The sequence below is a fragment of the Pezoporus flaviventris genome, unplaced genomic scaffold (genome assembly GCF_033815535.1).
Source record: "Pezoporus flaviventris isolate CSIRO_AGI_PZ_B2104156 unplaced genomic scaffold, CSIRO_AGI_Pfla_v1 ptg000213l, whole genome shotgun sequence".
NCBI lineage: Eukaryota > Metazoa > Chordata > Aves > Psittaciformes > Psittacidae > Pezoporus > Pezoporus flaviventris.
The window spans coordinates 4,953,688-4,981,194 of NW_026892761.1; the positions used below are offsets into that span (position 1 = coordinate 4,953,688).

The window sequence follows — 27,507 nt, forward strand, 5'->3', positions numbered from 1 at the left end:
AGAGTCCTTCAAGCCTGATTTATTGATGCTCTCATGCGAGATCTCCGCAGGGTAGAGATGCTGCCATGGAGAAGAAAAAAGTCAACAAGTCACAGGAACATGGTGGGTGTTTGATGCATGGGGTGGACCCCTTGGTGGGGCCACCCCGAGCCCTGGATGGAGAACCCCAGCGTGGCTCAAGGCTGCTTCCCCTTCCCAGGCCAAGCCTCTGCCTGCCCAGCTTGCTAGCTCTGCATGAAGAGGTGGAAGTTGGTCCTAGTGAACTCCTGATGGATGCTGTCAAGTAATCTGTCTGAGTCCTGCGGGACATCCGAGAGGACCTGCTGCCCTGGGATGAAGCTCTGCTCTGGGGTGTAGGTGAAGGTGAAGGAGCTGGAGTAGATGAGGCCATCGTCCCTGATCAGCAGGAGTGGGACCGTGATGGGGTATCGCAGCCACCTCCAGTCACTGCCGAAGGCAGAGACATCAGGGACAACGCACATGAGAGACTTGGGGCTCCTGGGACAGTGCAAGAGAGGAAAATGTGTGTTAAATAAGGAGAGTCCCCCGCAGGAGCAGCTGGCAGTGAGTGTCCACAAGTCTCCTCCAGCCTGAGCACATTGTGAAGCTCCAGCAAGTTTCCCCTTTCCTCCCCAGTGTTTTGTGCTGCTCTGCCAAGGTCACTTGGTCACTTGCAGCCCTCTGAGGTCCCTGTCATCCCCACCATCACTATCCTGACTGCAGCCAGGGCAGAGAGCAGGCACCAGCCAGACTCATCCCTGCCTCTCCTTGCAATTCCTGTGCTTGGTCTCGCAGAACAAGCAGTGCAAGTGCCCCTGTCCCCAAGGTCAGCAGCCACGTCCCTCCCAGAGCTGCCCAGCGCAGCCCAAACCCGGCTGCCATTCCCTGCCCTGCTCCCCGGCCATGTTACCTGTACATCGTCTCTGCTTCTACATCTCCAAACCAGACCTTGAGGTGTGCGTGGAAATACTCCCCCTGCACCTCCAGCATGGCCACGTCCCCACCACCCGTGAGCTGTGACGGGCAGAGTGCACAGCAGTGTGTTACATGGTGGAATGATCCAATCTGCTTCTCCTGCAGGATGCTCTGCCTGCACATCCCGTCCCTGCTGCACATCATGTCCCCACTGCAGCAGTCCAGACCTGGTCATTCCCACAGCATCCAAAACTGGGAGACGTCGACTGCAAAGGCTCAGGAAGCAGGTGATGGAGAGGTGGGGTGACCCATGGCTGGTGCTGTACCTACCTGCAGGGCAGTGATGAGCGGCACAGGACTGACGGGCTCACGGATGCAGGCCAGGCTCTCACTGAAGGTGTACTCTACTGTCTCGGTGCCGATGATGGTCCAGCAGGAGCCATCATTCAGCAGCTCCCGGTTGGCTTCCTTTGGGCAGGGAGATGCCTGTGGAGAGTTCACAGCACCACACTGCAGTGGGGACCAGGGCTGGGGTTCTGCCTCTGGTGTCTCAGTTCCAGCAAGCAACTGCTTCCCTCACTAGGAAATGGGGATCATGATGCCTTTGCAAAGACCTTGGTGACAATGTCCCACCGAAGCAGGCAACCCAGAGGCAAATGGCTATGCAACGATTCTGACCTTAATTTGGATGCAAACCCCCTTTGGAAGGGAAGACCCCTCCTGGTGACATGTTCCCCAGCCGGCAGCAACACAGAGCAGCTTGGAGAGAGGACAGGGAACACTGCAGGGGTCCTCATCCCCTCCTCCTGCTGCCATACCTGGAACTGGATCACTTTCTCTGTGGAGAGACACAGGTACATGCGGTCGCTGCCCTGGAACTGGAAGGCACATTTGTGGAGCTGGGAGATGGGCTCGTCCACATCCAGCATGGCATACTGCTTCATCACCTTCCGGATGATCTGTGGGGAGCAGCAGCAGCATCTTTGGGATGGTATCCGATGCTCAGAGCAGCCAGGCCCTTGTGCCTGACACCCTCAGGGATGAAGGCTTACCAGGGGTGGCAGGGTGATGCCAGTGGCAGTGCAGACCAGCTGGACCACGGAGCCGTAGCGGATGTACCCTTCCCGCAGGGGGAACTCGCTCCGGGTGCAGTGCTCATTGGCTGCGGGGAAGGAGAGAGGCAGTCACTGCCCTGAACAGGGGAGCAGGTTAACCTGGGCTGCCTTGCTGTGTGCTATGCTGGTGCTTTCTTACTGCTTTCTCCCCTCTGCAGGTGCTCACTGCTTGGAGAGGCTGCTGCTCTCTGGGAGCCCAGCACAGAAGAGTGCAACTGGGATGCAGTACTTCACAGGGACACCGCTGGAGGCAGGGAGGCTGCTGGGCTCTGGCCTCTCCCAGCCAAGTTACTTGCTGGGATTGATGAACCCCCAGACCAACACAGCTCATGCTGACCCTGTCACAGCCCATGTGCCCTCAGGGCATGATGCCTACCCTCAAAGCCAGTGGGAAAGAGCTACCAGCTCCAGAGACCCATCAGGAACGTTGGGCAGAGGTGAGACCTGAGCCAGGTTCCCACATCCCTAGGCTAATTCCCACCCCTTTTGCTCCCAGGAATTGAGTTTGCAGCATGGAAGAGCCAGGGTGGTAGTGAGGCAGCCCTGAACATTGCTGGTGTCAGCAGCCCCATGAGGCTCCTTACCCAGGTGGAGGGTGAAGGCTGCCCATTGCCTGGCACTGGCGATGAAGGCTCCCCCCTCAACGGAGAGGTAGCGGGTGCTGACTGTCTGGGAGCGCAGGCGGTTGAAGAGGGAGACTTTGGAGCCTGGGGAGATGCAGACTGCGGGGAGAGGAGGCTGGGTTAGTACTTGCCAGGTCTGTGCTTCAGCTATGGGGAGGACAAGTCCGCGTTACTGGTGCCCCCAGCCTGGCTGGAGCCAGCATCCTCCCTGGCTGCCCTTCTCTGTATGCGAGTGCCAGCCCTGCTGGCTTTTCAAAGGTGTGGGGAGCATGCTGGCACCAGTGCATTACACATGGTGGTGGGTGAAGTGTTTGGAAAGGAGACATCAATAACCCAGATACATCAATAACCCAGATACAGCCTCTTTGGGGGGTTTCCATGGGCTTTGGATTCAACCTGGACCACTCCAGAGCCAGGCTGTGAGCGCTTGGACAGCATCCCGCCCTGCGCTCACACCTTCCTCCCTGCACAGCCATCCCCATACGCACGGTCTGTGTTCTTCAGTGACTGCTTCTTCTGTGAAGGCTTGGAGATGACCTTGATCAGTTTGCTGTGGAAGGTGCCAATCTCCTGCCCGTTGCTGAAGAAGAGCTTCAGGACCAGGCGGAAATGCTTGCGCTTGTCCGCATCCGAGATGTAAAGCGCCTTCGCACAGCCAAATCCCTGCCAAGGGCAGAGAGGGGCTGCTGGCAGCTCCAGCCCAGCCCCACCAGCCTTCCTCACCCTCCTCACTGCCCCACAAGGGCATAATAGTGCCCTTTCAAAGAGCCCTGGGTTCATTTAAAGGGGGAAATGACCGGAGATGTTATTACAGGTGGAATGAAGAGCTGCAGATCGGCAGAGGCTTTATTTACACTGGGGGCAGAGAATTCCTCATGGAAATGAATGTTCACGTGTGATTTATCCCACATAACATGAGAAATAACCCTGGGTTTATGGTTTCCCCCCCTGTCCTGGCTGATACACTGTGCTTTAGCAGCAATGCAAGCACTGCAGACAAAGGCTCTTTTTGTAAGGTTTCTGGCCCGACTCAGACCCCGTGCTCTTCAGGGACCCCAGATAATGCTTTTCCTTCTATTTTTTACTCTATCAAAAGATGCCAGAGCTCTGCTGAAGCTCTTGAACTTTGGGATCTGTCAGTGGAGGGTATTTTTGGCTGTTTATCTGCAAATGAAACCCTGGGTTTCCATTTTGTGATAAGCAGCAGTGCTGCTCACTGGGAGAAAGTCCCAGTGCTGAGGGAGCTGTGCAACCTTTGGTAGCTTGCCTGCCACAGGGCTGTTGAGCTGACAAGATGGAGCTCAAAGACAGGGCTCTTTGAAGGTGTGGGAGCCTGCCTGGCTGCTTGGGTTGCTGCATGCAACAGGGTAGCAGAGCAGGAGCTGGGAGCGATGTCTAGGAAGGAAGGACTGTGACATCTCAAGGAAGAGGACGATGTGACATCCCAGGGTGTGGGGTGATGCTGGGGACAGCCCAACCCCTGCATGAGTGGTGTCCCTACAGCCCCAGGGAGCAGAGGGTCTTACCTTTGCATCCGGCTGCTCCTCAAAGCTGAGCTTCTGTGTCTCCATCAGGCTGCTGCCCATGCTGTCCAGCCCCATGTACCCACACACCCGAAAACCTGCATCTCCCGGGTCCCTGGCTGGAAGAGATCAGGAGAAGCACTCTCCAGAACCAGCACAGGCATGGGCTTGGTTCCTCCTGGTGTGCTGGGTGGCCCAGGTCCAGGGTCCAATCTTTCCTGGGTCTGGACCACAGAGGGCTCAGCCTTGCGGGAGGAGAGGTCCAGGGCTGCTGCCCAGCACTTACCTTTCATCTGCTCCTGTTTTAACTTCCATCCTGGCCCGCTCAGGTAAACACAAGGTGGAGGGCAGAAAAACCTAGGGAGACAAGAGAGCATTTTCTTACCCAGAAAAGCTCCTTGGGGTCAGTGGGATGGCTGTGAGAGCTGACGCCAGCATCAGGAACAAGCCTGTGCCCTGGGAGGTACGTGATGCTACAGCAAACGGCTGGGTGGGGAGAACCAGGCTCTGCTGAAGCAGTCATCTCAGCCCCTCTGCCCTGCACTGGCTGCAGGCCATGGGACAGCCCCCAGGGGGGAGGAGAGGGCATCCTGGCCCCCCATGCCCTGAGCCAAGGAGGGATCAGGCCCCCCGCCTCTGCCAGGCGGCAGTTTTGGCCAGTTGGGAACAGAGTTTGCATTCACAGCTAGATTCAGAGCCCAACGCAAATAAATCTATAGCTAGTGTTTTGGAAACTATTTTCCTGTGTTTTATTTGGGTTTCCACTGTCTTTACACTTGTGTGAATGGTGCAGATTCATCCCCTATTGATCCTGGATAAAGCACTAGCACAGAAAACACCAGGGCAGGGGGCTGAATGTTTCAGAGCCCTAAAGTCCTGGGTACGGGTTTATTTAAATAAGTCACCCACAGCATGGGCCCCTGATTCCCACCATGAAGGAAAACAGCACCAGCACCTTTAAACTTTATGCTGGCAGCTCTGTGCTGGTTTCCTCTCCTTCTCTAGACCTGGCATTGATTTTCATGCTCATCCCTTGCTCTCCAGGAGCAGGAGAAAGCGGCTGTCCCAGAGGAGAAGCAACACAGGGGCTTCCCTCCCAGCTGCAAGACCCAGTCCTGAACTAAAACATTTACCTATGGATCATCAGGGCACTGGAAGGGATGAAGACTTTGTGGGCACAGCCAGCTCAGCCTAGAGCTGTCTTCTGGGGCTTGGGTGGGTTATTCCTTAGAGGTAGAGCTTGGTGCCTCAGGACTACTTCACGCTCAATAATAACGGGGGTTTATTTATATCCCAAGGATTAATGGAGAATTAATTATATTGCAGTGCCACAGTGTGACGTCACTGCCCAGGAGCAGAGATTTGGGAGATTCAAGCCAGAACCTCAAGGTGTTTTTGCAGCGTGGGCAGGATTTACAAAAATAGCAGCTTTTCGGAGGCCGTGGGCACTGATGGGAACGCCCCAGCCCCTGCTGTGGCCCTCTGGATTTCCAGAGCACTTAAAACATGAACCTCCCCTCCCCTTCATCTTCGTAATTTCTTTCTTGGTAAGACTCAAATGGCATCTTCCCTTCTTTTACTTCAGATTTCTCATCTCCAGTGCTTCATGGGAGGAACCACACCGCAAGGAATGTCTCACTGGCATGAATGCAGCTGGGGATTAAAATCCTTCTTGTGTCATTCGGTAAGACTGAATAATGGTTCTGAATGCAAAGAGGTTGTGAGCGGATGGGGAGGGGACGTGTCAAATCATTTGCCTAGATCAGAGGAATCTAGCTAGGTTGACATCGAGCTTTAGGCAGCTGGTTTGGAAGTGGCTATAGAAGCTGGAATAATGTCCCACCTTTTCTCATTGCCGTATGACTTCTGTGCCACTTTGGCATGCAGTATCAGCACTGTCTGGTCCGCTGGCAGCTGCAGGTACCTCCGCACGCCGTCTTGAAGCAGATTGGTTTGGTAGGGGTTGGATCTACAAGACAGGGGTGCCCCAGCACTGTAACACCAGAACAGAGCTCCTCGCCTTGCCCTACCAGCCCTGTGCTTGGAGCTCCCTCTGCGTACAGCCAGAAGGTGGAAAAGTTTTCTCATTGGAAAACGCTGGAGCTCAGCTGCTCTAAGACCAGGACTGGCATTGAAAACTAACAAGTTTGGATAACTGAGTAACTGCTTGTCCTTAAACCATAACACTTCATCAGTTTTTCATCCAACACGCTATGTTAATAGCACAGAAACACACATTTCTAAGGCTTCCAGTCCCTCACAGTGGTGGCAGTGCTCAAATTGATCATTAATTTGGTTTTCCACCTGATGTGCTTGTTGCTGTGTGGCTTTTGGGTGAGTTGGGCAATGATGCTGCTGAGCCGTGAGCGCAGCTGGGGAGCTGTCACGCAAGGAGGAGCTGCTTGTTGGCTTCAGCAAGGGCTGTTGGGTGAAAATAGCTGTGTTTTTCTCCAAGGCTGACAAAGTAGGTGGTTTTGCCGATTGTTTCTGCTCTATTAACTAGAAGGAGTTCCCATGCACCAGGTATTTAACTCTGTTAACTTAGTAGGTTGGGCGTTAACTGGCTAGAGAGAGGTGAGGTTGGCCAAGCCCATGGGTCCCACTGGTCTGCCACGGGGGACATGTCTGCAAGACCTGGGGCATGAGAAGGGAGGGATCATGAGCCCCTCAACCCCTTGAGTACCTTTGGTTGGATAACAGGAAACCAGAAGCAAAGGAAGAAGTGCTGCAAGCCCCTCCTTCGCACATCTACCAGTGTTTGGGATGTGGTAGCTGGGCACACTCAAGAAAGGGGACCCAGTGTGGCTGGTTTTGAAAAGGTCTGGACTTAAGCCTGAGTTCACGTCTCTCATGCACTGAGCTCCCTTGACTTGCTGCAAAGGGGTGTCTGTGCCTGCTGGTGTTAGGACAACAGCTCTGTGTTTCTCTGTGGGCGGCACTGGAGAATTGCTCAGAGAAGAAGCGGTGAGGATGGGGGGCATCAGCCGTGGCCAACCCAGGGATAATCTTGCAAGATGTAAGCAATGGAGCATCCCCATTGAAACCAGTCTCTCTTCCTCTTAAATGGACTAGAAATGGAGAACAATTGAGGGCTTAAACAATCAGATATGTGAAGAGAGACAGATCTGGTCCTGCCAGGCACCCCAAGGAAGGTGGTGGTGAGGCATTGTTGGGCTCAGAGGCCAGAGCAAGCTCTCAGAGAGAGAAGCAGCAGCAGTCACTGCAAAAAGCCTTTGAGAACAGTTCATATGCCAATTCTGTTCTTTCCAGTGCAACACGTGCATTTTATAAAGGCTGTGCCCTGGGCAGCTCCTAGGACCCATGTTACAATTCATGCTAAACACACATCACTTCCAGCTTTCCCACACTGCAGGTGGAGCTGATGCTCTCCTGTTTGTATGTGGGAGACAAACACATCTCACGTACAAGCAAATATTTACCCAGTATCTCCTCTGGGTAGTCCCCCTGGGACCTGGCACTTTGCACCTCACAGATTTTCCCATCACTGCTGGGTTCGGTTATTAGACGGGTGATATAATTTCCTGCCCTCCTTGTTCTCAATTCTTTAGCCCAGACGTGTTAGCTGGATCACCAGCAGGCATAAATCAATAGAGCTCTGCCAAAATCAGATTTACAGCTGGTGCCAGTGTCACCCACAGCATTAGCTGCTGCTCTGTGTCTGGGAAATGAATGTTTTATGGCCATGGAAAGCCTGTTCCTGACTGCAGAGCATGTGCTGCAACCGAGCTCCTCTTGGAGCCCAGTGCTATGGCTCTGGGCTCAGCCACAGCTCACCCCAGTTGGCACTCATGGCAAGGCAGAAGGAGCAACTTTTCCAGATAAGCACTCAGATCACCCTTAACAGATCCCACATAGACCTTCAGATTGCCTTCACTACCTCTTATCAGAGGCTGGATCTGTTCCCTCCACTCCTCCATCACAGGGCTGGGACACTCCTGCTCCAGCATGCTGAAGCTGAACTTTACCAACACTATTCAGGGTGGGTTACTCAGTCTTGCTGAAAAGCTTCATTCCCCCTTTTCTGCTTACTGAAGGGTTTGTATCTTTGCACAGCCAAGGAATCCCATCAGAAAGTTATTTGATCTTTTTCCATAATGGCAATCGGCAGCTGTCTCACTCATCGCTGCCAAGCAGTGATGTGATTTCAGCTTTGATCAGCCTTTGCTGCTTTCTCCTTCATCTAAAAGCACCATTTGGGAGTCTCTCTGTAAAAGTATTCACTTTTTTTTTAACGTAACTACTGATTATGATCAGGATAAACGTGGAAGTGAATCGAGGAACAGGCTGTCCGTTGGCCAGACACTGGATATTCTTTTACATCAGTGCAGCACAGTGATAAACGGGTACTAAACCTCGCTGACTGTGTTCAATCGCATTTTGCCCGCAGTTTGTCAGGGACAACGGGCGCAGAGCAGTGGAGAACCAGGCTGGGTGTGGGGATTGTTTCCTGGTGAGACTCGTCATTACGTAGTGCAAAATGAGGAGCAGCACTTTGGGCCCTTGCTCACGTCCCAGTTGAGAGGACGAGCCCCACCCCGTCAGTGTCCACCACCGTTGCCCATCTGTGTGGCTTGGGGTCTGCCTGGAAAGCTCCGATCCCTGCGGCGCTGCTGGGAGCTCCTAGTAACCCATCAGCAGAGTAAGGAACAGCCCGGTACCAAGGCCACGCAGAGGCAGGGAGTGTTCAGGAGCAAACTGCCAAAACCTGTGGATTAAGACGTGTGCTGACAGCATGGCCAGCAGCAACGCCTGCTCCGCAGAGCCTCCCGCGGCACCGGCTCGGGGCAGGGCCAGGCTTGTGCAGCTATCGCTGCTCCCTGCATCCGCACGTAATACCAGAGGCACGTGGGTTTCTGCCCAGAGCTTATTAAAGAGCCTTCTGGAATAATTATCCACATGCTATTTACTGCTTAAAGTGGGAACGTGCATGCCAAAGGCAGGTAAACAGATCATAGCTCTTCAGACTGGGTGCCTAGCTGGAGAAATGACTACCTAGGAACTTGGTTTTCTTTTCTTTGTCTGTTCTCCGCAGCCATTGCCTCCCAAATCTGGGGGCTAAACTGTTTCAGTGACGCACTTCTGAACAGTACTTGCCATTCTGCCCATAGAGGCGACCACCCAGCATCCTTCATCTGGTTTAAATTTACCTTCAGAGAGTCAAAGGGCTATTGCTAAAGCAGCTCAATATACCCACTTGGCTCCTTCTGGCACCTCCAGCCTCCTCAGGGTTACAGGGAATTATTCACTCCTTCCTTAATATAATTTATTATATTAAATTATTAAAATGCTTTGATTGTAGTGCAGTGTTAGTTCAGTGTCATGTTAGCAGCACTGCATGGGCTGGGCTCCTTGAGCTCATTCTAAAAGCCTCCTTTTCAGAGCCCAAGGTCTCAGCTGGGACTCGGTTGCTCTCGTACACAGTTAGGCATTATGTGGAAACAGGGGGGAGCAAAGGGGGAGCCACCACCTTTCTCCTACACTGAGTTTTTAAGTCTTTCCCCCTCCCTGCTCAGCCTGGCATCACTCAGCGCCACTTCTCCCTTGCTTTAGGTCAGGATGTGTCTCAGGAGAAGGCGTGAGCGCGCTTTTGAGGTGCATCTCTGGGGCAGCTCTGCCCCGGTGTTGCAGATGGGAAAGACCCCAGGACACCCATGGGTCTTTGCTAGCCCCAGGCCGGGAAGTCCTAAAACACCCTCTGTGTGCACCCTTGGGCCACCACGGGAGCAGAAAAACACTTCATGGGCACCAGGAGAAGCAAACCACCCTCTGCTGCTCCCCAGTTCACAAACGTTCACCAGCTCAGCCTGCAGATGAAGGCATCCGCTTGTTTCAGTCCCCTGGGAGTGAAAGTACCAGCTCAGGAGACCAAACTACAACCCCGACAGGTATTGTTTAGAAACCAGGTCTTCACATCAGCTCCTTATACAAGAACTTTAACTCATGGTAACAGTGTCCTCAGGCACAGCAAACACTGAATTCAAGTGCAGAGATTGATTTGCTGCTTTTCCCGCACACAGGAGCTGCTGTTGGCTGCCCTCAGGACACGGCTGCCTGATGCTTGCTGGGTGCCTGCTGCCACAGAGGGCAACTGTTCTTTCCTCAGCTTGGGGAAACCAAACATCCTAATAAAAAATATCCATTTTAGAGGTCTAGGTTATATTTTGTACAGAGCAGGAGAGAAAATGCCTGCAGTGCTCTTGGGTACGGAGTCAATGCAATGTTTATGCAAAAGGAAAAGCCATTAGAAATCACAGAAATGAGAAGCCTGCAGTTTCTGGCTTCCCTCATTTTTCAATACCTCCTTTAATCCAGACCAACCCAACCCACAAGCCCTTGTATATGCACGGGTATTTATAAATGCTGTATTTCCCTCACTGCACACACAAGTGAAATTCAGCCTTTTCTGGGCTTGGGGGATTTATCGACCACACCAACAGCAAACACCAGCTGAGACCAGGAAGCACAAAATCGCCGAGGTGCTGAGCTCTGCAGGGGAGAGGGGGCCAGCTGGGGTGGTCATCCTGGGCGTGTTCCCACTGCCCTGCTCCTGTCCCAGCACCAAACACCCAATTTGGATAGCACAGTATTGCCTTGTCTGCTAGAAAACGCTGATAATGTGGGTTCAAATATACTGGAGTCTTCTTTCTCTCTTCCTCATGTAGCCATTGGTGTTAGTGCAAAGAGGTAGGGAAAACTCAGTCGTGTAAAGCACTAAAAGGTGGTTCCTACCACCACTAGACTGATCTAAGTGCTGAGAAGATGTGCAGGGCTGGGAAGGTCTACTCCTGGCTGTCTAAGAAGTTTCTCCTTCTCCTGCTGGTCTCCATCACTACAGAGCCCGTCACTTGACCTGCTTGCTGGGATCTCAACCCGAAGCTCTATAGCTCTGATTCAAAACCCACATCCCCACACTGCAGCCACTACCTGCAGAGGCTCCTAAAGTCCCAGGACATTGGAGGTCAAATGGATATTAAGCTTGCACTCTCGTTTTTGCAGGAGCTGGTAAGTTTGTGAGACTCCTGGGTGCATTCCCACAGGAGGGGAAGAGGAAAGAAAAAAAAAGAAAAAAAGAATAAAGAGAATAAAGAAAAAATAAAGGAAAACGAAGGAAAATGAAGGAAAATAAAGGAAAGAAAAAGAAAACAAAGAAAAAATTAAAATAAAGGAAACAAAAAAAAGAACATTAAGGGGGAAGAAAACAGAAAATAAAATAAAAAAAGAATAAAAGGAAATATAAAGAGAAAAAGGAAGGAGGAGGAGGAAAAGACACAGGCAGTAGCCGGGGCTCTCGCTGGCCGCTAAGCTCCCGCCGTACGGGCTGGCATTAACCCGTCCGTGCTCAGCTCCGCCGGTCTCCGCTTCCACCTGCGCGCAGCTCCGCTCCTCCGCGGGACCCCCCCCGCCGGGGCAGGCGGCGGAACAGACACCAACCCCCCCCCCCCCCCCCCAACGCAGCCCCGGGGCCCGCCCCGCCGTTCCCCCCCCCCCCCCCGCTCCCCCCGCCCCGTTAAATGCCGCTCGGGGCCCCGCCGCCTCCCACCGCTGCTGCCGCCGCGCTCGGAACCGCGCAGCTCCGCGCCCCGCACCGCGCCCGCCGTACCTGACCCAGCAGCGCGGCGGGGAGCGGCTCCGCGGCCGGCACGGGTGAGTGAGGGGCTCCGCGGGTGCCGCCGGCCCTGCGGGGAGGGAAGGAGAGGGGAAGAGGAGGGTGAGGGTGGCCCCGTCCCGGTGCGCAGCGCCGAGCACCGCCGCGGGGGTTGGTCCCTCTGCGGGGACTTGTCCGTGGAGCGGGGCTGGTGGTCCTGGGCGTGAAGAGCAGCGAGCAAAGCTGAGGTGGGACTGGGGAAGCAGAGCCTTTGACGTAGGTTTCTGCCCCAAAGCTGGGGCTGGAGACCCCGAGCTCCTGTCGGTGTGGCCCTGTGCCACTGAGCCCCAAATGAGCGTCTCGGGGGGCAGCAGGAGATCCTGGTACCCGGCTCTGATCATACCTCTCTCTGATCATGTCCTGCTCTGAGCAGGGGGCCGGTGCAGAGGATGTAAACTCTTCTCTGCTGTCTCTCTGCTCTGCTCACCTTTTGCCTATCTGGCGGGCAGGTTCCTGCTTATACAACCGAGGATCTCTTTTAGCAGAGAATAATAAGGTCTGGTACACCTGGGCAAGGCGAACTGAGCCATAGGAGATGAGATCCTGCAGGAAGATAAGCTTGAAAGAGTGCCCTCGGTTTGCTATGCGCTGTTTCTGCACGACTGGAAAATTGGGGCTGTGCATACTCATAAATATGTTTGCACAAGCAATCACCCACCTTTGCCTTGTAATTCCAACCATCTCCCAGGGAAAAATTAGCTTTGGGCACTTTTGTTCCGAGCAATTACATGGGAAAACTTGTTTGGAAAATCAGATTATTCTGCACTCATCGTATTTATGGTCACACGCAGCCGTCCGAGATAAGTGGAGCTGAGCAGATACATGATGAGGTCCCTGTGGGACCCTCAGTAGCATCTCTTGATAGTAAAGATTTGATAGTAAACGGCTCCAAGCACAGGAGCAATTAATCACAGGCAGTGAGCGTGCAGGTCCTCAGTAACAAGTATAAACTGCTTTTCACAAGCAGATTCTTGTGATCTCTGCAAGGATTCATTAGATCGGCATTTGATATCAGCAAAAAGTGTGTGCGGGGGGAAATCTGCTCTCAGATCTCAGCCCTGAAATTTGCCACCAGGATGTGGATAAATTGGGCCTCATCTGAAATACAGATTCCCATCTGGAAAGCGTGCAAGAGTTCTTGGTGTTTGTAGTAAAGCAGCACTTTCCATTGAAGCAGGCAGGGAATTGCTGCATCCCACTGGGAAAAAAGCTGTTGTTGATTTTTTGGGGGGAAGTTGTAATTTCATTATTTCTTGAAGAATTAAAGAAATCCTACTTGATTGGTACAAGCTGAGCCGGGGAGCTACCCTTGCTGGCCACAGTAGTAAACAGAAGACATAGCCAACAAGGCAGCTTGCTGTAGGCTCTCTGCGGTCACAGAAGATGTTTGTGCTCCCGTTGCTCATAACATAGCATTTCCCTTGAGGTTGGCATTAGGGGTTAAAGGTTTTCAAGAGAAGCCTTTGTTTAAACATCTTTAAAGTTTCCAATAGGAGCCCCTTTGTTCACTGTGGAGCCCTGTGCCTGCCGTGCTCATAAAATGCCATTTACAAATGCTCCATGAATAGCGCTGAAACGCGGAGGGGGAAATAAGTAGTGTTACAAGTAGTGTTTGTATCCACACGCACACGGGAATTGCAGACAAGCTGTGAGTGAAGAAACGGGACCTAGGAAAAACACAGGGGAGAAACCCCCCAAAAGATTGAGTGGTGCTTATAAAGAAACTCATAAAACCCAGCTACTGCCCCAGACCAGTCAGTCCCTCCTGTGCCAGGTGTCCCACGCGCCTCCTCCAGCCATGCCAGGAGCCGGAGTGGCTCCTGCCACTTGTCATTACCTCTCAGTAACCGTGTTTGCTCCACTTTGGGCCCAAACAGAAGCAAATTGATCACTTGGGCTCCATTGGGAGGGGGCTCACACAGCTGCCATAAGGGCTCCATTGAGCAGCCTGGTGCAGAGACCTGGACTTTATGCTTTCTGTTACCTCCTGCAGACTAGCAGGGCTCACCCCTCAGATACATGCAGCACAGATCTACATTTAGATATTGAGTAACCTTGTTAGCACTTAGGAGCCTTTAGTTCCCTTTCCTGTTCTGGAAACCAGCCCTGTTAAAGCAGTGGAGGGTGTTGGCATGTGCTCAGGAGACTCCAGAGGCTGATGCACAGCTATGGCAGTGTTTCCATGTGGGATGCCCCCAGGCTGCAGTGCTTGATCCCGTGTCTGGAAGCTTTTCTGGTTCTCAGGCAGCTTGTCCTTCCTGGTGTTCATTACTGGAGGCTGGATCCATCTTCCCTAGGAGCTTTCTGCCTTTGCCTGCATCTTTGTCTGCAAACATCTGATCTCTTACCTTGCAAGCCCTTAGCTGCACACATACAATCCATTGCTAACCTGGTCCCTCTGATGCCTATCAAGGAAATCTATTAGGATCAGCTGTGGCCTCTTGCAGAGAGGTGTCAGTAACTCAGTTCCTCTCCAGACTTCAGCCTTCCTGTGTCTGGGCTGTGTCATGCTGCTTCACTGGTTGATTGCCAGCATACAAGTTCAGGAGCCTTTGAGTTGTAGTCTGCGGACCCGTAGGAGTCCATGGTCTATAGCAGGAATCGGTAGGAGTATGTCTGTTAACAGCAGAGGTCCTCAGCCGTGGCCACAAATGCTGCTTTAAGTCCCCTTGGAAGTCTTGCAAGAGGGTTCCATGCAGTGTTGGAGCATGCTGACAAGGCCAGGCTGACACACGGATGCACCAGCTCTTCAGCACGGGTGGAAGTGAGACCGCAGCCCATTGCGATGCTGGTGGAAGTTCTGTGATGCATCCCCTATGGGGTGACAGCGTTCCAGCCCTGTGACAGCGGTTCTCTGGCTGTCCCGCTGTCAGGGGGATGTGGCAGCAGTGAAGTTAGGTGGGAGCAGTTTCCCATGCTGCTTCTATGGTTCTTCCTGTGAAAAGTACCTAGCCAAAGAATTCAACCAGCTTGCTTTTCTGTCTTGAGGAGGGCAGAAAAGTCTCCGCGTGCTTTTCTGCAGCCACCAGATGCTTCTCACTTTCTGCTATTTCAATTGAACACATAGCAGGATGGGTAGGATAAAAGGGAGAGGCACAAGAATATTCTCCTGGCGTGTTTTCTTATGCCAACACATTGAGTCACGTCTCCAGAGAAATACGATATAAAGATTTAGAGAAGGAGGTCAGGCAATGAATCTATGGTTGTGAGGCTGAAATAGCAGGCGTTCTGTGGTTGTCTGTGCCATGTAAGCTTGCCGGAGGTCAGCTGGGGATAGTGGTCCCAGTGGATTTGGGAAATGGACATCCTGCTGGTAAGTATCAATCTTACTGCTTAGAGGTACCAGCTTTGCTGACAAACTGCACCAGCCCGGGAGCTGCTCTGGGCTGTTTCTCTTTCCTTTGTGGTTGAATATGCATATTTCTAGGGGGAAAAAAAAGCTCTCTAACACCTTCCTCCCAGAACAAGAACTTGGGCAATGGAATGCTGCCTCAGCTGTTGGATGGCCCGGACCTCATTCCCTCCAAAGTTTGAAGTCTCTTGGCCCTGTTCAGCTGTCCTCCAGGGGCCTGTTTGTGGAAAAACATTTGCTTATTGAAGAGAGTCAGTAAAGGTGGGTCTTTCCCCTGCTGACCACTCTTCATCAACATCTCAGTGTCCAATATCCCTCCAGTTTTACTTAAGATACCAGTTAGGAGCAGGGTGGGTTTCCACGTCATGCAGCTCAGGACATGTGCAGCCAAAGGTTTGCAGTAGGACAGAGAGGAATAGGGAAATGCCACTGGCAGTTCTGAAACAGAAGGCATCTCTTGACATGAGTTGAACAAGGGGAACTGTCTGACTATACATGTGCTTCAAAAGGCCATGTTTAATTTGCAAATGAATGTGGCATTTATTCTTGCCAGCTGTGGCCACAGCAGCCCAGGTACAGTGTGTTTCAGTGCACAGGGTGGCTGGGCAAGAGGCTTTCCTCCTAGCTGACATGCAGAGCATTGAGAGGTCTTTTACAGACAGACTGATGGCAGAGAAGGACCCCATGTGCTGTTGTGAACAATACCTAGAGCTCTGTCCATTGGCACACCCAGCATTTCTTTCCCAAGGGGACTTCAGATGGCATCTCATAGTGTAAGCCACTCAGAACTTGTATGATGTTAGGTCCATGAGCTGTGAGACAAAGATGTCTGTCACTTAGCCTGCAAATAGACCTGGACAAGAAACCCGTCTTCCTCCTGCCCTCCCTGTGAGCATGCTAATCCTAGTGAGTGCAGGAGTGGGGCCCATAAAACAGGGAATCGGCTTTTGGAGGGGGGCAAAGAGAGAGCAAGAGTAGTCCCTTCTGCATCCAGCAAGGTTTTCCCGTTACAGCACTCCTGCCGATTCCCTCCTGTTGGGTTTGGAGCCACGACGAGCTGTTTGAGAAATACAACCTTGGTTTTCAAACAACGTGTCCTTCCAGGTGGCACTTGGCCCAGCAAAGCTGCTGTAGCGTTGTAACCAGAGAGTATTGCAATGTCCTGGAAAGAGTCTGCTCTTGTTCTCCCACACGTGTGTTTGGGGAGAACCAAGGACACGTCAGTCCTTAAACTGGGGGAGAAAAACCTTTTGGGCTGGAAATTCAGGCCATTTCCCTGGTTTTGGAGTGCTTGTGCTCCCTACCTCTTCCTTGCTCTGAAAACTGCACTGCTGTCATTGCTCTCATGGGATTTGCAGCTCGTCACCCAGCTGCTGTGGAGGATGAGCACTGGGATGGTGGAGCTGTGATGGAGTGCAAGGTCAACGCTGCATGTAAAATGGCACTGAATCCATCTCATAAGCAGCAGAGGCACTGCTGAGAGCCATAAACCTGCAGGCAGGGAGCACCTTGAGATTGTGGATTGTGCTGAAAGAAACCAACCTTTGGGTAACCCTCCAGGAGAGGGTAGATCCAGCTCCGGGGCTGTTGTGGGCCTCATTTGTTCACACAGCTTGAGGGTCATGCAAATATATGGACAATGTGGCAGCAGCCCGTAGGGGTTTCCACAGCAAAATCAAGTATCAGGAGATGCCTCCAGGTTGATGTAAGTTGTTTGCATCTCTCCAAGTAGGTTGCTTCATTGTCCCCTGTGCCTGGGGCAAGACATGTTTCTGTCTTCCTCCCTTGGTTCTCCATGCACTTTTGGGGCAGCCTCTCTCTTGGGCATGGACTTGAACCATGATTTGTCCTGCTGAGGACATTAAAATTCGTCTCCCTATTCTCCAGCCTGAGGCCAGCTCTTGCAGTCTTTCTGCTGTTGTCCTGGCAGGACTCTGGTGTCCTAAACACAAGAAGTCTGTGTCCAGGCTCCTGAGCCAATCTGTGCCTTTTTTTGAGCACTTTTATCAGTTAACACTGATGCGCGAGTGAATTATACCCTGCCAAAAATGGCTGGTTGGGTCTGCACATAGAAAAGCCCTGCAGAGCAAAACAGGGTACGCGGAGAGACAAGTGAGGTGGGTGAGCCTCAGGAACATCACGTCTAGGGCTGCTCTGCCATTAGCCAAGGTTTCCAGCACAGGAATACGTGTTATTAGCTGGTAGCAGAGGTGGCATCAGTGCCATGCACCCCTGCCATGCATGCCCAGGCTCGCTGTGCATGCCTCCTCCCATGCACAGGCATGCTGCATGGACAGCCCTCCGGCTTTGGCGTGTTGGGTAACAGTGTGCTTGGTCAGAGGCTCCTGACTGTTCCCCACTCCTTGCAATGCATGGTGATCCCTTGTCCTGCTTCTCACAGGATCTGGAGCCAGGACAGAGCTGCTGCTGCTGCTCCCACAATGTGCCACAGGCCTGCCAAGCCCAGGCAGGACCTGTGGCTGGGGTTGTGTGGGTTTTGCCATAAACAGAAGTCACAGCTAAAGGCTGATGTGCCCAAATATATGAAATCTTGTACCTGAGACTTGGCTCATGACTCATAGCCGTGGCCCACAACCTGCTTTACTCCTAATGACACTATGGCTGGGGCTTTCCCTGGGCTCTGAATGCACTGCCACCTCCTGAGCCTTTCACTCCTTCTTTCCCAATCTGCTTCATCCCCTCTATTCAGTCTATAAAACTCCCACCCCTGTAACCCTGTGAGGAGGGTAGGGAGATGCTCCCTGCCATGCCCTGTCCTTTGGGCTTGCCCAGGGGAGGATGCACCTGATCCAACCTGTGTGGATGAACCAGAAGGGGAATATTGGGAGCGTTTCTGTTAACCTGTAGCCAGGAGGGAGCTGCCAAGGAGGCCACGCTGAAACCCGAAGCGGCTGTTTTTCCTGAGACTCAGCACTTGGCAGGGAGAGCAGACGGACAAGTGATGGAACCGGGAGGGATGCAGGCACCCTGGGGACAGCACTGCTGGTGGAGGTGCCCTGGGAAAGGCATTGCTGGCTTACCTGTTTGCATCTGGGGGTTCGTCTCCATGTCCTCCTTATCCGAGATCAGGAGGAGAGTCAAGAGCAGGCTGGCGTCATTGCTGACCCTTCGTGTGGCTCTTCCCTCAGTCACCCTCTCTGCAGCACGAACTGAGCATCTCCTTCAGCAGGGACAAGCAATGGCTGGTTTTCCCCTCGCGTTGCTCAGAAAGGTCAGGAGATGATCCACGTGTCCCTCTCAGCTTGGGTTCGGCTGAGCCAGCCCTGCTAGGGCAGCACTCGCCCCGCCTGGACCTTTTCTCCTTTATAGCTCAGTGTTATCTCAAGGTCTCTGGTGCTGCAGCCGGTGCTGTGTTTGCCTTGCTTGCAGCACCTGCCTGCCAGCCGGTCACTTCCCACCCATCTCCCTCCCACTCCTGCGTGGTAGCAGGAGGTTCAGGGGGGAACTGGGGGAGCCCTCGGGGTGGGGGAGCCCCTCCATGGGGATGCAAGTGCAGGGGGAGTGAGGACAGTGTGTAGCAGGGACAATGTCTGGTGCAGAATGGTGGGAGAGATGCTTGGGGGCATCTGTCCCATTGCTTTTGCTTCCCCATCCGCTTTGCTGCTGGGGCAGGGCTGGGCGTTATATTCAACTGGGGACCAGGGTGCTGTTCCAGCCTGGCTCTCTGCTGCCAGGACTGGTGCTGAATGCATGGCTGAGCTGCCCTGCCCTGTCCCGGCAGCATCAGCCCCTCCAGCCATGAGGAGTGCCAAGACTTCATCCAAAGCTGAGATGCTGTTAAAAATAGATCAGTCTTGAACTGGTTTTCTCCTTGGTTTCTGGCCCAAAACCTCATTCCTGTCTCTGGCTGGCTTTGAAGCTATCTGGATGCTATGTGATGCAGGCTCAATACCAGCCTGCCACTGCAGGGAGGCTTGGAGAGCAGAGTGCTGTAGAAGTGTTATAGGTGGCATAACTTTCCCCAGAATATTTAGTGGTTAGGGATTGCTTTCTGTCCCCCCAAAATTGCTAGGAAAAGAATCTGCTAAATGGGGAAACAAAGCTGGGATAGGAGGGGCTGTTTGCTCCTCTGCTTGCACATGGTGCTCTTGTGAGGGTGCACAGACACCCAGGCACTCCTGCCCACAAAGCCCCGTGGCTTCCTAGAAAATGTATGTTGGGCTGCAGCCTCCCCTCATCTCCAGAACCTGGAGGGATCCCACTGGAGTGATCCCACCAGAGTGATCCCAGTGGTCTCTCCTGCAGGAGCCACCACGTCCCGAGCTGGGTGCTCACACTCCCTGGGAAAAGGCTGAGTCTCTCCCTTTGAGGCTTCTGGATCCCACTTTCCTCCTGTAGCCCTTTTCTGTCCTTATTCCTCAGTGTCATTTTTCAGGTGTGAACGCCGAGTCTGGAGACAATTTTAAGATGCAGCTGTGAAACCTATTATCCATGTCCCTGCTATCAAATACATGAGGTTCAGGGCTGCACGTAACCAGTGAGCAATTAAATGGCAACCCTGGTGATGAATTACAACTGGGACCTCCTGGGGCTAAGTAAACACAGCTGATAACCACCGATAGAATGAATTTCCGTGTGCTTTTTCTTTTCTAAAAGCACCCTTCTAGTACCTGTGCCCAGTCATGGTGCTGCTGTATCCCAGGGGAAGCTGCAGTACCTGTGGCATTTTCACCCCCTAGCTCTTTGGGTTTCCAACCAGGGCTGCATAAAAGTGATGAAAATAAACCAACTAAACCCGTGTCCCTGCAGGAGCTGGGCAAAGGCAGGGAAAGGCACCACAGAAGCGGGCAGGGAGGGAGACAAGTGACAAACTGGGGTTTGGGTAACTGATTTAAACATCTTTTCCTTCAACTGTCCCACCTCAAACAGTGTTGGGGTGCAGAGCATCCCTCAGAACAGCCAGCAGGATACGGAGAGCTGCAAAAAACATTGGTGACCGCGGTGGGGTCCCCTGAGGTGATGTGAAGGAGAGTGGCAATGCTTCACCCAGCACCCTGCCTGGTTGGGGGGAATGGGTGAAAGCCCATCTGCATGGGCACCGTTGCACCCTGTCCCTGCAGAGGCTTCTGCTCTCCAGAGGTAGTTCGGAAGAAGGCAGAGAATAGATTTATGGAGCTGCTTGGAAAAATGATCCCTGCCAGTGACTCTGAGCCGCTGCTGAGGAGGTTTTGTCTGTGCTGGTGTTTCCTCTGGGGGCTTCTCTTACTGGGCAAAGGGAGCTTCAGGAGGTGCTCTGCATCCCCGGGTGCAGCTTTCCCACTCTCCGGCTGGCTGCGGAGAGCAGCAGCTCCGCCAGTGAAAAAGTATTTGGCTGAACATCCCATCCGCCTGGTTTGAGAGTGAAAATAAGGCTTGGCCAGCTCCACCCAGAGCAGAAAATCAGACCCTGTGGCAGACTGCCGCTGCTGTAATCAAATTTAGCTGTGCTGAGGCTGCCAGTCCTTAAATGGGAAAAGTCCCACGTGGGTCCAGAGGCGTCTGGGGATGGGTCTGTCAAAACTGCTGTTGCAGAGGGGTTTTGGCACTGCCTGGGGACACCCACCGCAGGTGAATGTCACCCTGTGGCTTGGCCCACCCTCAGCACTCATTGCACATTGCCTTCTCCCCGCAGTGAGTCCCTGCAGCGTGAGGTCGCACAGAACCATGATGAAGCTTCTGCCCATCATCCCGCTCCTCCTGCTCCTCCTGACGATGCTGGAAGCCAGACCAAAACCTGCAGGTGAGCCCTGGCTGGTGGGGAGTGCCTGGAGGAGAGAGAAGCGCAGTGAAGCCCTTGCTGCTTGAGGTGAGGGGGACTCGATGCCTCTTCTTTGGAGGCATCCCCAGCAGGATGGAGGATCTGCCCAGGCGTGGGACCCGAAATCCCCAGCGGTGTCCAGGGGAGCAAGGAGCTTGAGCCTGGCCCCAACACCAGACCCAGTCAATTCCAGTCCATTCCAAGTCAATTCCAGTTTAGAAACAGTGAAGGCACCAAATGGAGAAAGGAGCAGGTATGTCTTGGAGACCTTCGGAGCAGTTGAGATGACAGCCTGGGTCTGGGCAGCATCCCAAGGGGACTCAAGTGTTTGCTTACCATTAGGGCCAAATTCTCCCAGGCTTAAGTACAGACAAGCCAAGCAAAATATGTTCATTGGCATTTCACTTGCTAAATACTCTCCAAGTTTGCACTGGAAGTAGCACCCGTATGTCCAAGAGAGGCTCTTTGGCTTGATCCCTGCCATGTGCATGCCCTTAGCTGTGCTTCTCGGTGTCTCATTTGCTGCCATTAAAAAATAAAAGACAAATCACCAAAGCAAGCCCTGGTTTTAGGCAGAAACTGGCAAAATGCGGTAAAAGCCAGGGACAGCTGGAGCTGTGGGGAGGAACGGAATTGCCCAAAGCAGTGTGTTCCTGCTTGCCACTTGAGCGAGTAGGAGCCCATGCGGTGCAGAGGTCTGAGGCAGGGACTGCAGCTTGCAGAGAACAGCACAAAGCACTGGTCTGGTTTACAGTTTAATGCTCTGATTTGCTGCAGGGATGAAGATGCTGCTGCCTAAACCTGTGCTTATTCCTTGCCAGGGCAGATGCTGACAAAGTGGTATTTCTGCAGCTTCTGGGGCTGCTGGCTGTGGAAATGCAGGGAGCAGGAGCTGGGTCTGGCTAAAGGGGTGGTACTGGGGAGGAGGGGATGCTGCCATTTCCCTACAGCCAGGGCCTATCTTCCTGCCTGTCATCCCTGCTTCTGCTCTGCCAGCACCGTCCACGAGGTTATTTGGCAGTAGGGGCTGCACAGATGTGCCCTTTCCACCTTCCACTGAGCACCCCTCAAGCCACCCCACAGGGATGTCTCTGCTGCCAGCCCTGCTCTGCACAGGCAGTTGTGAGGCTGAACTGTCTCTTTTCCCCCTTCCAGCCCTGAAGTGCAGGACAGGTCCTCTGGACATCGTGTTTGTGATCGACAGCTCCCGCAGCGTGCGCCCCTTCGAGTTCGAGACCATGCGGCGGTTCATGATGGACATCATCAGCAGCCTGGACGTGGGCCCCAACGCCACACGGGTGGGGGTGATCCAGTACTCCAGCCAGGTGCAGAACATCTTCTCCCTCAAGACCTTCTTCACACGGGCGGACATGGAGAAGGCCATCAACAGCATCGTCCCGCTGGCCCAGGGCACCATGACGGGGCTGGCCATCCAGTACGCCATGAACGTGGCCTTCACCACGCAGGAGGGCGCGCGCCCTCTGCACAAGAAGATCCCCCGCATCGCCATCATCGTGACGGATGGACGGCCCCAGGACCGTGTCACCGAGGTGGCCACCCAGGCCCGGAACGCTGGCATTGAGATCTACGCCGTGGGCATCCAGCGGGCAGACATGAACTCGCTGCGCGCCATGGCCTCGCCGCCGCTGGAGGAGCACGTCTTCCTGGTGGAGTCCTTCGAGCTCATCCAGCAGTTTGGGAAGCAGTTCCAGGACAAGCTCTGCGGTGGGTGAGAGCCGTGGCTGCAGGGGTGGGCAAGGATGGTGCTGGTGCCTGCTCCTCACCTGGGCTAAAAGGTGACCTTCAGAGCGGTGTTTGGGGTGGCTGCCCTTGCTGGGAGCAGTATGGACAGGGAAGCGTGGTGCCAGGACCCCAAAGGATACCAAAGCAAGGTGGCCTTTCCTCTTGCTCACCTTTCCTGGGGTGACATAAAGAAGGCTTTGAAAACATTACAAGTGATTTTCTTCGCCCATGCGTGGTAGCTCTGCCCCAAGCCAGCACATCACGGGAATGGTGATGGGAATACTAAAGAGCAGGAAATGTGGAGCTGGTTTCCCTGGGTATGGCGGGGATGGATGACACATCCCAGAGCCTTGTGTACGTTTTGACGTGGCTCTAACAGGGTCTCCTCCTACACAGACACATGCACGGCGTCTGCTGCATGCGCATTGGTGTTTAATAAACCAGGAGGCTGATTCTCACCATGGCCATGCTGGTGCTGGTCAGGAGCTTGCAGGCTGGGACCTGCCGTGCTGGGGTCAGAGACCTGTCACTGCAGCAAGCCAGCAAGACCTTGCTCGTGTGCTTCAGCATCTGTTGAAGGGCAGAAGACAACTGCCAGCCTTTTCCAGGCAGTGTTTTCTAGCAAGGAGCACTGTGTGTGCAGGGCTGCGTTAGTGCTGTGGTGAGTCGTGTGCTGGAGCGGGGGCTCCAGGGCTCACCAAATACTGCCTTCCTGGCTGCATGGGCACACAGACCTGGCTCCTTCGGTATGTTCCAGCTGAGCTCAAGCTTTTGCTTACTCAGCTCAAGCTGTCATCAGTATCAGTTAATACTGAGCATTGATTTAGCACTCACGTAGATCAAAAAGCCAAGGCGGTTCTGAAACCTGCCCCGCACAGTGTCCGTGTCTGTGCACTGGAATTCAGTGGGTGAACACTGGGGCTGGGAGGACTGGGGCTGTGTGGGTCATCCCAGTGGATTCGCCTGCAGGGACAGGGCACGTGGCAGAGCTGGGGTCCCCGTTAATCAGCCCATTGGCTGCTCTGATGCCTGTTCTGTCTTGCAGGGGTGGACATGTGCATGGGACAGGAGCACGGCTGCCAGCACAGCTGCATCAGCACCCCTGGCTCCTTCTACTGTGAATGCAACCCAGGCTACAGGCTCAACGTGGACGGAAAGACCTGTTCCTGTAAAAACCCTTCTTTTGTCCTAACTCTCGTAGGGGGCTTGTAGTTACAGACCTCATGGAGGGAAGCTGAAATGCAGCACAAGACCCAGGGAGGGCAGCAGCAGCCTGGGTGCTCTGTGCACAGAGCCTTCTGCCTCCTGGGTGTGTAATGACCGCGGACACTCAGTATTGCTAAATCCTGGTCACCTCTCTGGGGTGGCCACTTGGGGCTCATGTGGGCACAGCCTGAGGGGGCTCTGGGCAGGGTTACCGGAGGATGCACATCCCAGCCACCAAAGTGCACAGTGGTTTAGCCCTGTATGGTGAAGGCAAAGCTGTATTAGCGGGTCTGGTCATCACCCTGGGACTTTTCCTTCTTGTCTCATGGTGCTGGGAGCTGCTGTGAAGCCCTGAAGCAGGCCCTGCTTAGCTGCCCCAGGGAGGCTGGGGCAGGAGGGTGACGGTGTCCTGCTCCCTGCAGTCATTGATGCGTGTGCAGACGGGAGACACGGCTGTCAACACCAGTGCGTCAGCGTTCGTGGGTCGTACACGTGCCACTGCCGTGCGGGTTACTACCTCCACCAGAACAAGAAGAGCTGCACCAGTACGTGCACCACCCCCCCCCCCCCTTCCTGTCCCTTCTTCATTTGCTTCTCGCTCTTCCTCTCCTTCTCTTGTCTTTCCCTTTCTGCCCACCCCTCTCCTTCTCCCACCAGTGATCGATTACTGCAGCTTCGGAAACCACAGCTGCCAGCACGAGTGTGTGAGCATCCCCAACGGGCACTACTGCCGCTGCCGCAGCGGGTTCACGCTGCAGCCCGACAGCAGGTCCTGCAGAGGTACGGCACAGCCTGCACTGTATGGCAGATACCCTTATGTCCTGCCCAGTCCCCAGGGAAAGGGCTGTTCCTGGACCTGAATGGGGATAACCCTGTGCCCTTGGCTTGTCTTTCAGCCACTGACCTCTGCAATGGGGTGGATCATGGCTGCGAGTTCAAGTGTGTGAGCACAGAGGGCTCCTACCGCTGCGTGTGCCCCGAGGGCCAGCAGCTCCAGGCCGATGGCAAGGCGTGCAGCAGTAAGTACTGGGATGAGGCTCCTGGCATCCTCCTCATCTGGGCTCTGTGCTCCTGGAGAGGGCTTACCTGAAACTGAGCTGGGGATCTAAGTGGGAGTTTGAGCTGGGTTGGAAAAGGATGGAGAGCTGGCTGGGCTTGGGGAGCGCCCTGCCTGCTGCAGGGATGGATATGGGCTTGTGTCCTCAGAGACAGGGCCCAGAAGATACAACAGGAGCTTTGAGGAAAAGGGAGACCGAGGAAAGACTTTTAGGGGATGCTGGGGTGGCAGTGGAGGTTTTGGGGCTGAGACCCCTGGGTATGCTTTGCCCTGATTCCCAGCCTCATGTGGGCTGCAGTTCCAGGGGGTCCACACAGGGTCCTGAAGCCCAGTCCTAGCTCTGGGCACCTTCACTCTGCTGGTGCCCATGGCCGGGCTTGTCCCTTCTCACCTTACCCCTGTGCCCCCAGAGTGTGGGTCTGGACACGTCGACCTGGTGATGGTGATTGATGGTTCCAAGAGTGTCCGGCCCCAGAACTTTGAGCTGGTGAAGCAGTTTGTGAACCGCATCGTGGACCTGCTGGAGGTGTCCCCGCACGGCACGCGCGTGGGGCTGGTGCAGTACTCCAGCCGCGTCCGCACCGAGTTCCCCCTCAACAAGTACCACAGCGCGGACGAGATCAAGAAGGCGGTGATGGAGGTGGAGTACATGGAGAAGGGCACCATGACGGGCCTTGCCCTCAAGCACATGGTGGAGCACAGCTTCTCCGAGCTGGAAGGTGCCAGGCCTCTCTCCCACAACATCCCCAGAATCGGGCTCGTCTTCACAGATGGGCGCTCCCAGGATGACATCTCTGAATGGGCCAGGAGAGCAAAGGAGTCAGGTACGAGGTGCTGGAGAACCCCAAACCGCAGTGCTTTGAGCACTGCAGGATGGTTCCTCGGGGAGTCAGGCTCTGGGGGAGGCTGCAGCATCCAGCCTTGGGGTGCTACATCAGCCGGGTCTGCAGGAGCAGAAGTGCCTCTGCCATGGTTCAGGCTGCTCTGATCAGCATCCTTCATGCGACAACCTGCACCGCAGTGGTTTCCTGCCTAAATTCGTGATGTGTATTTGAGAAGCCCAGTGTAAACCCTGCATCCTTGGCTTTGCTGCCTTTGGGCTGCTGGATGTGGGGTGGCCAGCGCAGTGCTCAGGATCCGTCCTTGCCCTGCAGGGATTGTTATGTTTGCTGTGGGTGTTGGTAAGGCTGTGGAAGAGGAGCTGAGAGCAATCGCCTCCGAGCCCGTGGAACAGCACTTCTCCTACTCAGCAGACTTCACCACCATGACCCACCTCGTGGAGAACTTCAAGCTGAACATCTGCCCAGGTGGGTGCCCTGGGGGGCACAGCTCCAAGTCGGGGGAGCCCTCCTCTCCCCACAGAGCCAGTGGGGTGCTTTCTGTGTCTGTCACCCTGCGTTGTGTACCCCACGCTGCTCCTGGCACTTGCGGTGATGCCTGGCAGTGAGCTTCCTGCTGGCAGGGATGCAGTCTGGCAAAAAGGAGTGAGGCTGGGAAAAGGGGGAAATGGGGGAGAGGAGCCCCAAGGCTGAGGTCCTGCCCTAGGGAGTGGCTGTAGGAACAAGGGACTGGAGCTGTGCGGGAGCAGGGGAGAGCTGGGCACCACGAGGCCGCGGCTCTGACTGCACCCAAACCCCCGTGGTCACAGAGGAAGGCAAAGGGGAGACCGAGATCCGCAGCCCCTGTGAGTGCGAAGCGCTGGTGCAGTTCCAGACGAACACCGTGGCCATCCTGCAGAGCCTGACTGAGAAAAATATCCTTTGGGGTGATGCCTGGGCTTGCCGGGATGCAGGGCAGCCCAGGGACAGACTGCACGTGGGGAGGGATGGGTAAATGGGAACAGGGAAAATCTTAGGGTCCCTCAAGGGGGCTGTCTGGCTCACACTGTTTCCTTAGCACATTCACTTGCTCAGATGACAGCCAGACTTGAAGACTTGGAAAAGCAGATTGCCAAGAAGAAGTGATCCTTACAGAGGGCTGCAGCGCTCGTACGGGGCACGGGGATGAACAGTAGCTACATGGCATTGTTATTGCTAGGTTATTGTAAAGCATCAGTGTTTGTTCTTGTATCACAAAACCCCCGGGGGTGTGTGGAGAGTATTTAAAATCCCCAAAATCCTAAAAGAAAAAAACCCAAACCAAAAAAAGAACTTGAGCAAGAGCCCCTGCAGTGAAGCTAAGGGGTTCAGCCAGAGTCAGTGCCTCAGTCCTCTGAGCTGGTAGCTCTGGGATGAGGTGGGGTGATTGCGTGGCCAGGCTGGGCTTTGGAAGAGGGTTTAGATTGGATATTAGGAACTATTTCTTCACTGGGAGGGTGCTCAGGCATTGGAACAGGCTGCCCAGGGCAGGGCTGGAGTCACCGTCCCTGCAAGTGCTCACACACCGTGTAGATGAGGCCCTCAGTGCCATGGGTTAGTGGTGGCCTTGGCAGTGCTGGGGACCAACCCAGCTGATTCTATGATTCTGCGTTGATACCCGGCCTTTTCCCAGAGCGAGGGGAGTGAATCAGCCCCTGCACAGTCCCCAGCACCCAGCTTTGCAAGAGAAAA

The 27,507-nt window shown here is 54.2% G+C and overlaps 2 protein-coding genes across 3 annotated transcripts; one reads left to right on the forward strand and one right to left on the reverse strand.

Moving 5' to 3' along the window:
• RBPJL (recombination signal binding protein for immunoglobulin kappa J region like) lies at positions 1–18,506 on the reverse strand. Its single transcript, XM_061442114.1, has 12 exons — positions 18,236–18,506; positions 11,798–11,873; positions 6,020–6,145; positions 4,463–4,533; positions 4,180–4,295; positions 3,142–3,316; positions 2,615–2,752; positions 1,968–2,077; positions 1,734–1,874; positions 1,246–1,401; positions 911–1,014; positions 1–498 (listed from the first exon to the last, which is right to left on the reverse strand). The coding sequence occupies exons 1-12, from the start codon at positions 18,261–18,263 to the stop codon at positions 225–227; spliced, it is 1,515 nt and encodes a 504-aa protein (XP_061298098.1). The 5' UTR covers positions 18,264–18,506; the 3' UTR covers positions 1–224.
• Positions 11,745–27,370, forward strand: MATN4 (matrilin 4). Of its 2 annotated transcripts, XM_061442112.1 has the most exons (11): positions 11,745–11,841; positions 20,840–20,934; positions 22,108–22,677; positions 23,741–23,863; positions 24,324–24,446; positions 24,559–24,681; positions 24,798–24,920; positions 25,369–25,782; positions 26,113–26,265; positions 26,607–26,711; positions 26,864–27,370. In XM_061442112.1, exons 2-11 carry the CDS (start codon positions 20,859–20,861, stop codon positions 26,920–26,922), a joined length of 1,869 nt encoding a protein of 622 aa, XP_061298096.1. In that variant the 5' UTR covers positions 11,745–11,841; positions 20,840–20,858; the 3' UTR covers positions 26,923–27,370. The 2 variants fall into 2 exon arrangements, with proteins under 2 accessions (XP_061298096.1, XP_061298095.1); XM_061442111.1 differs by having other exon boundaries at positions 26,607–27,370.
• Positions 27,371–27,507: the final 137 nt, after the last annotated feature.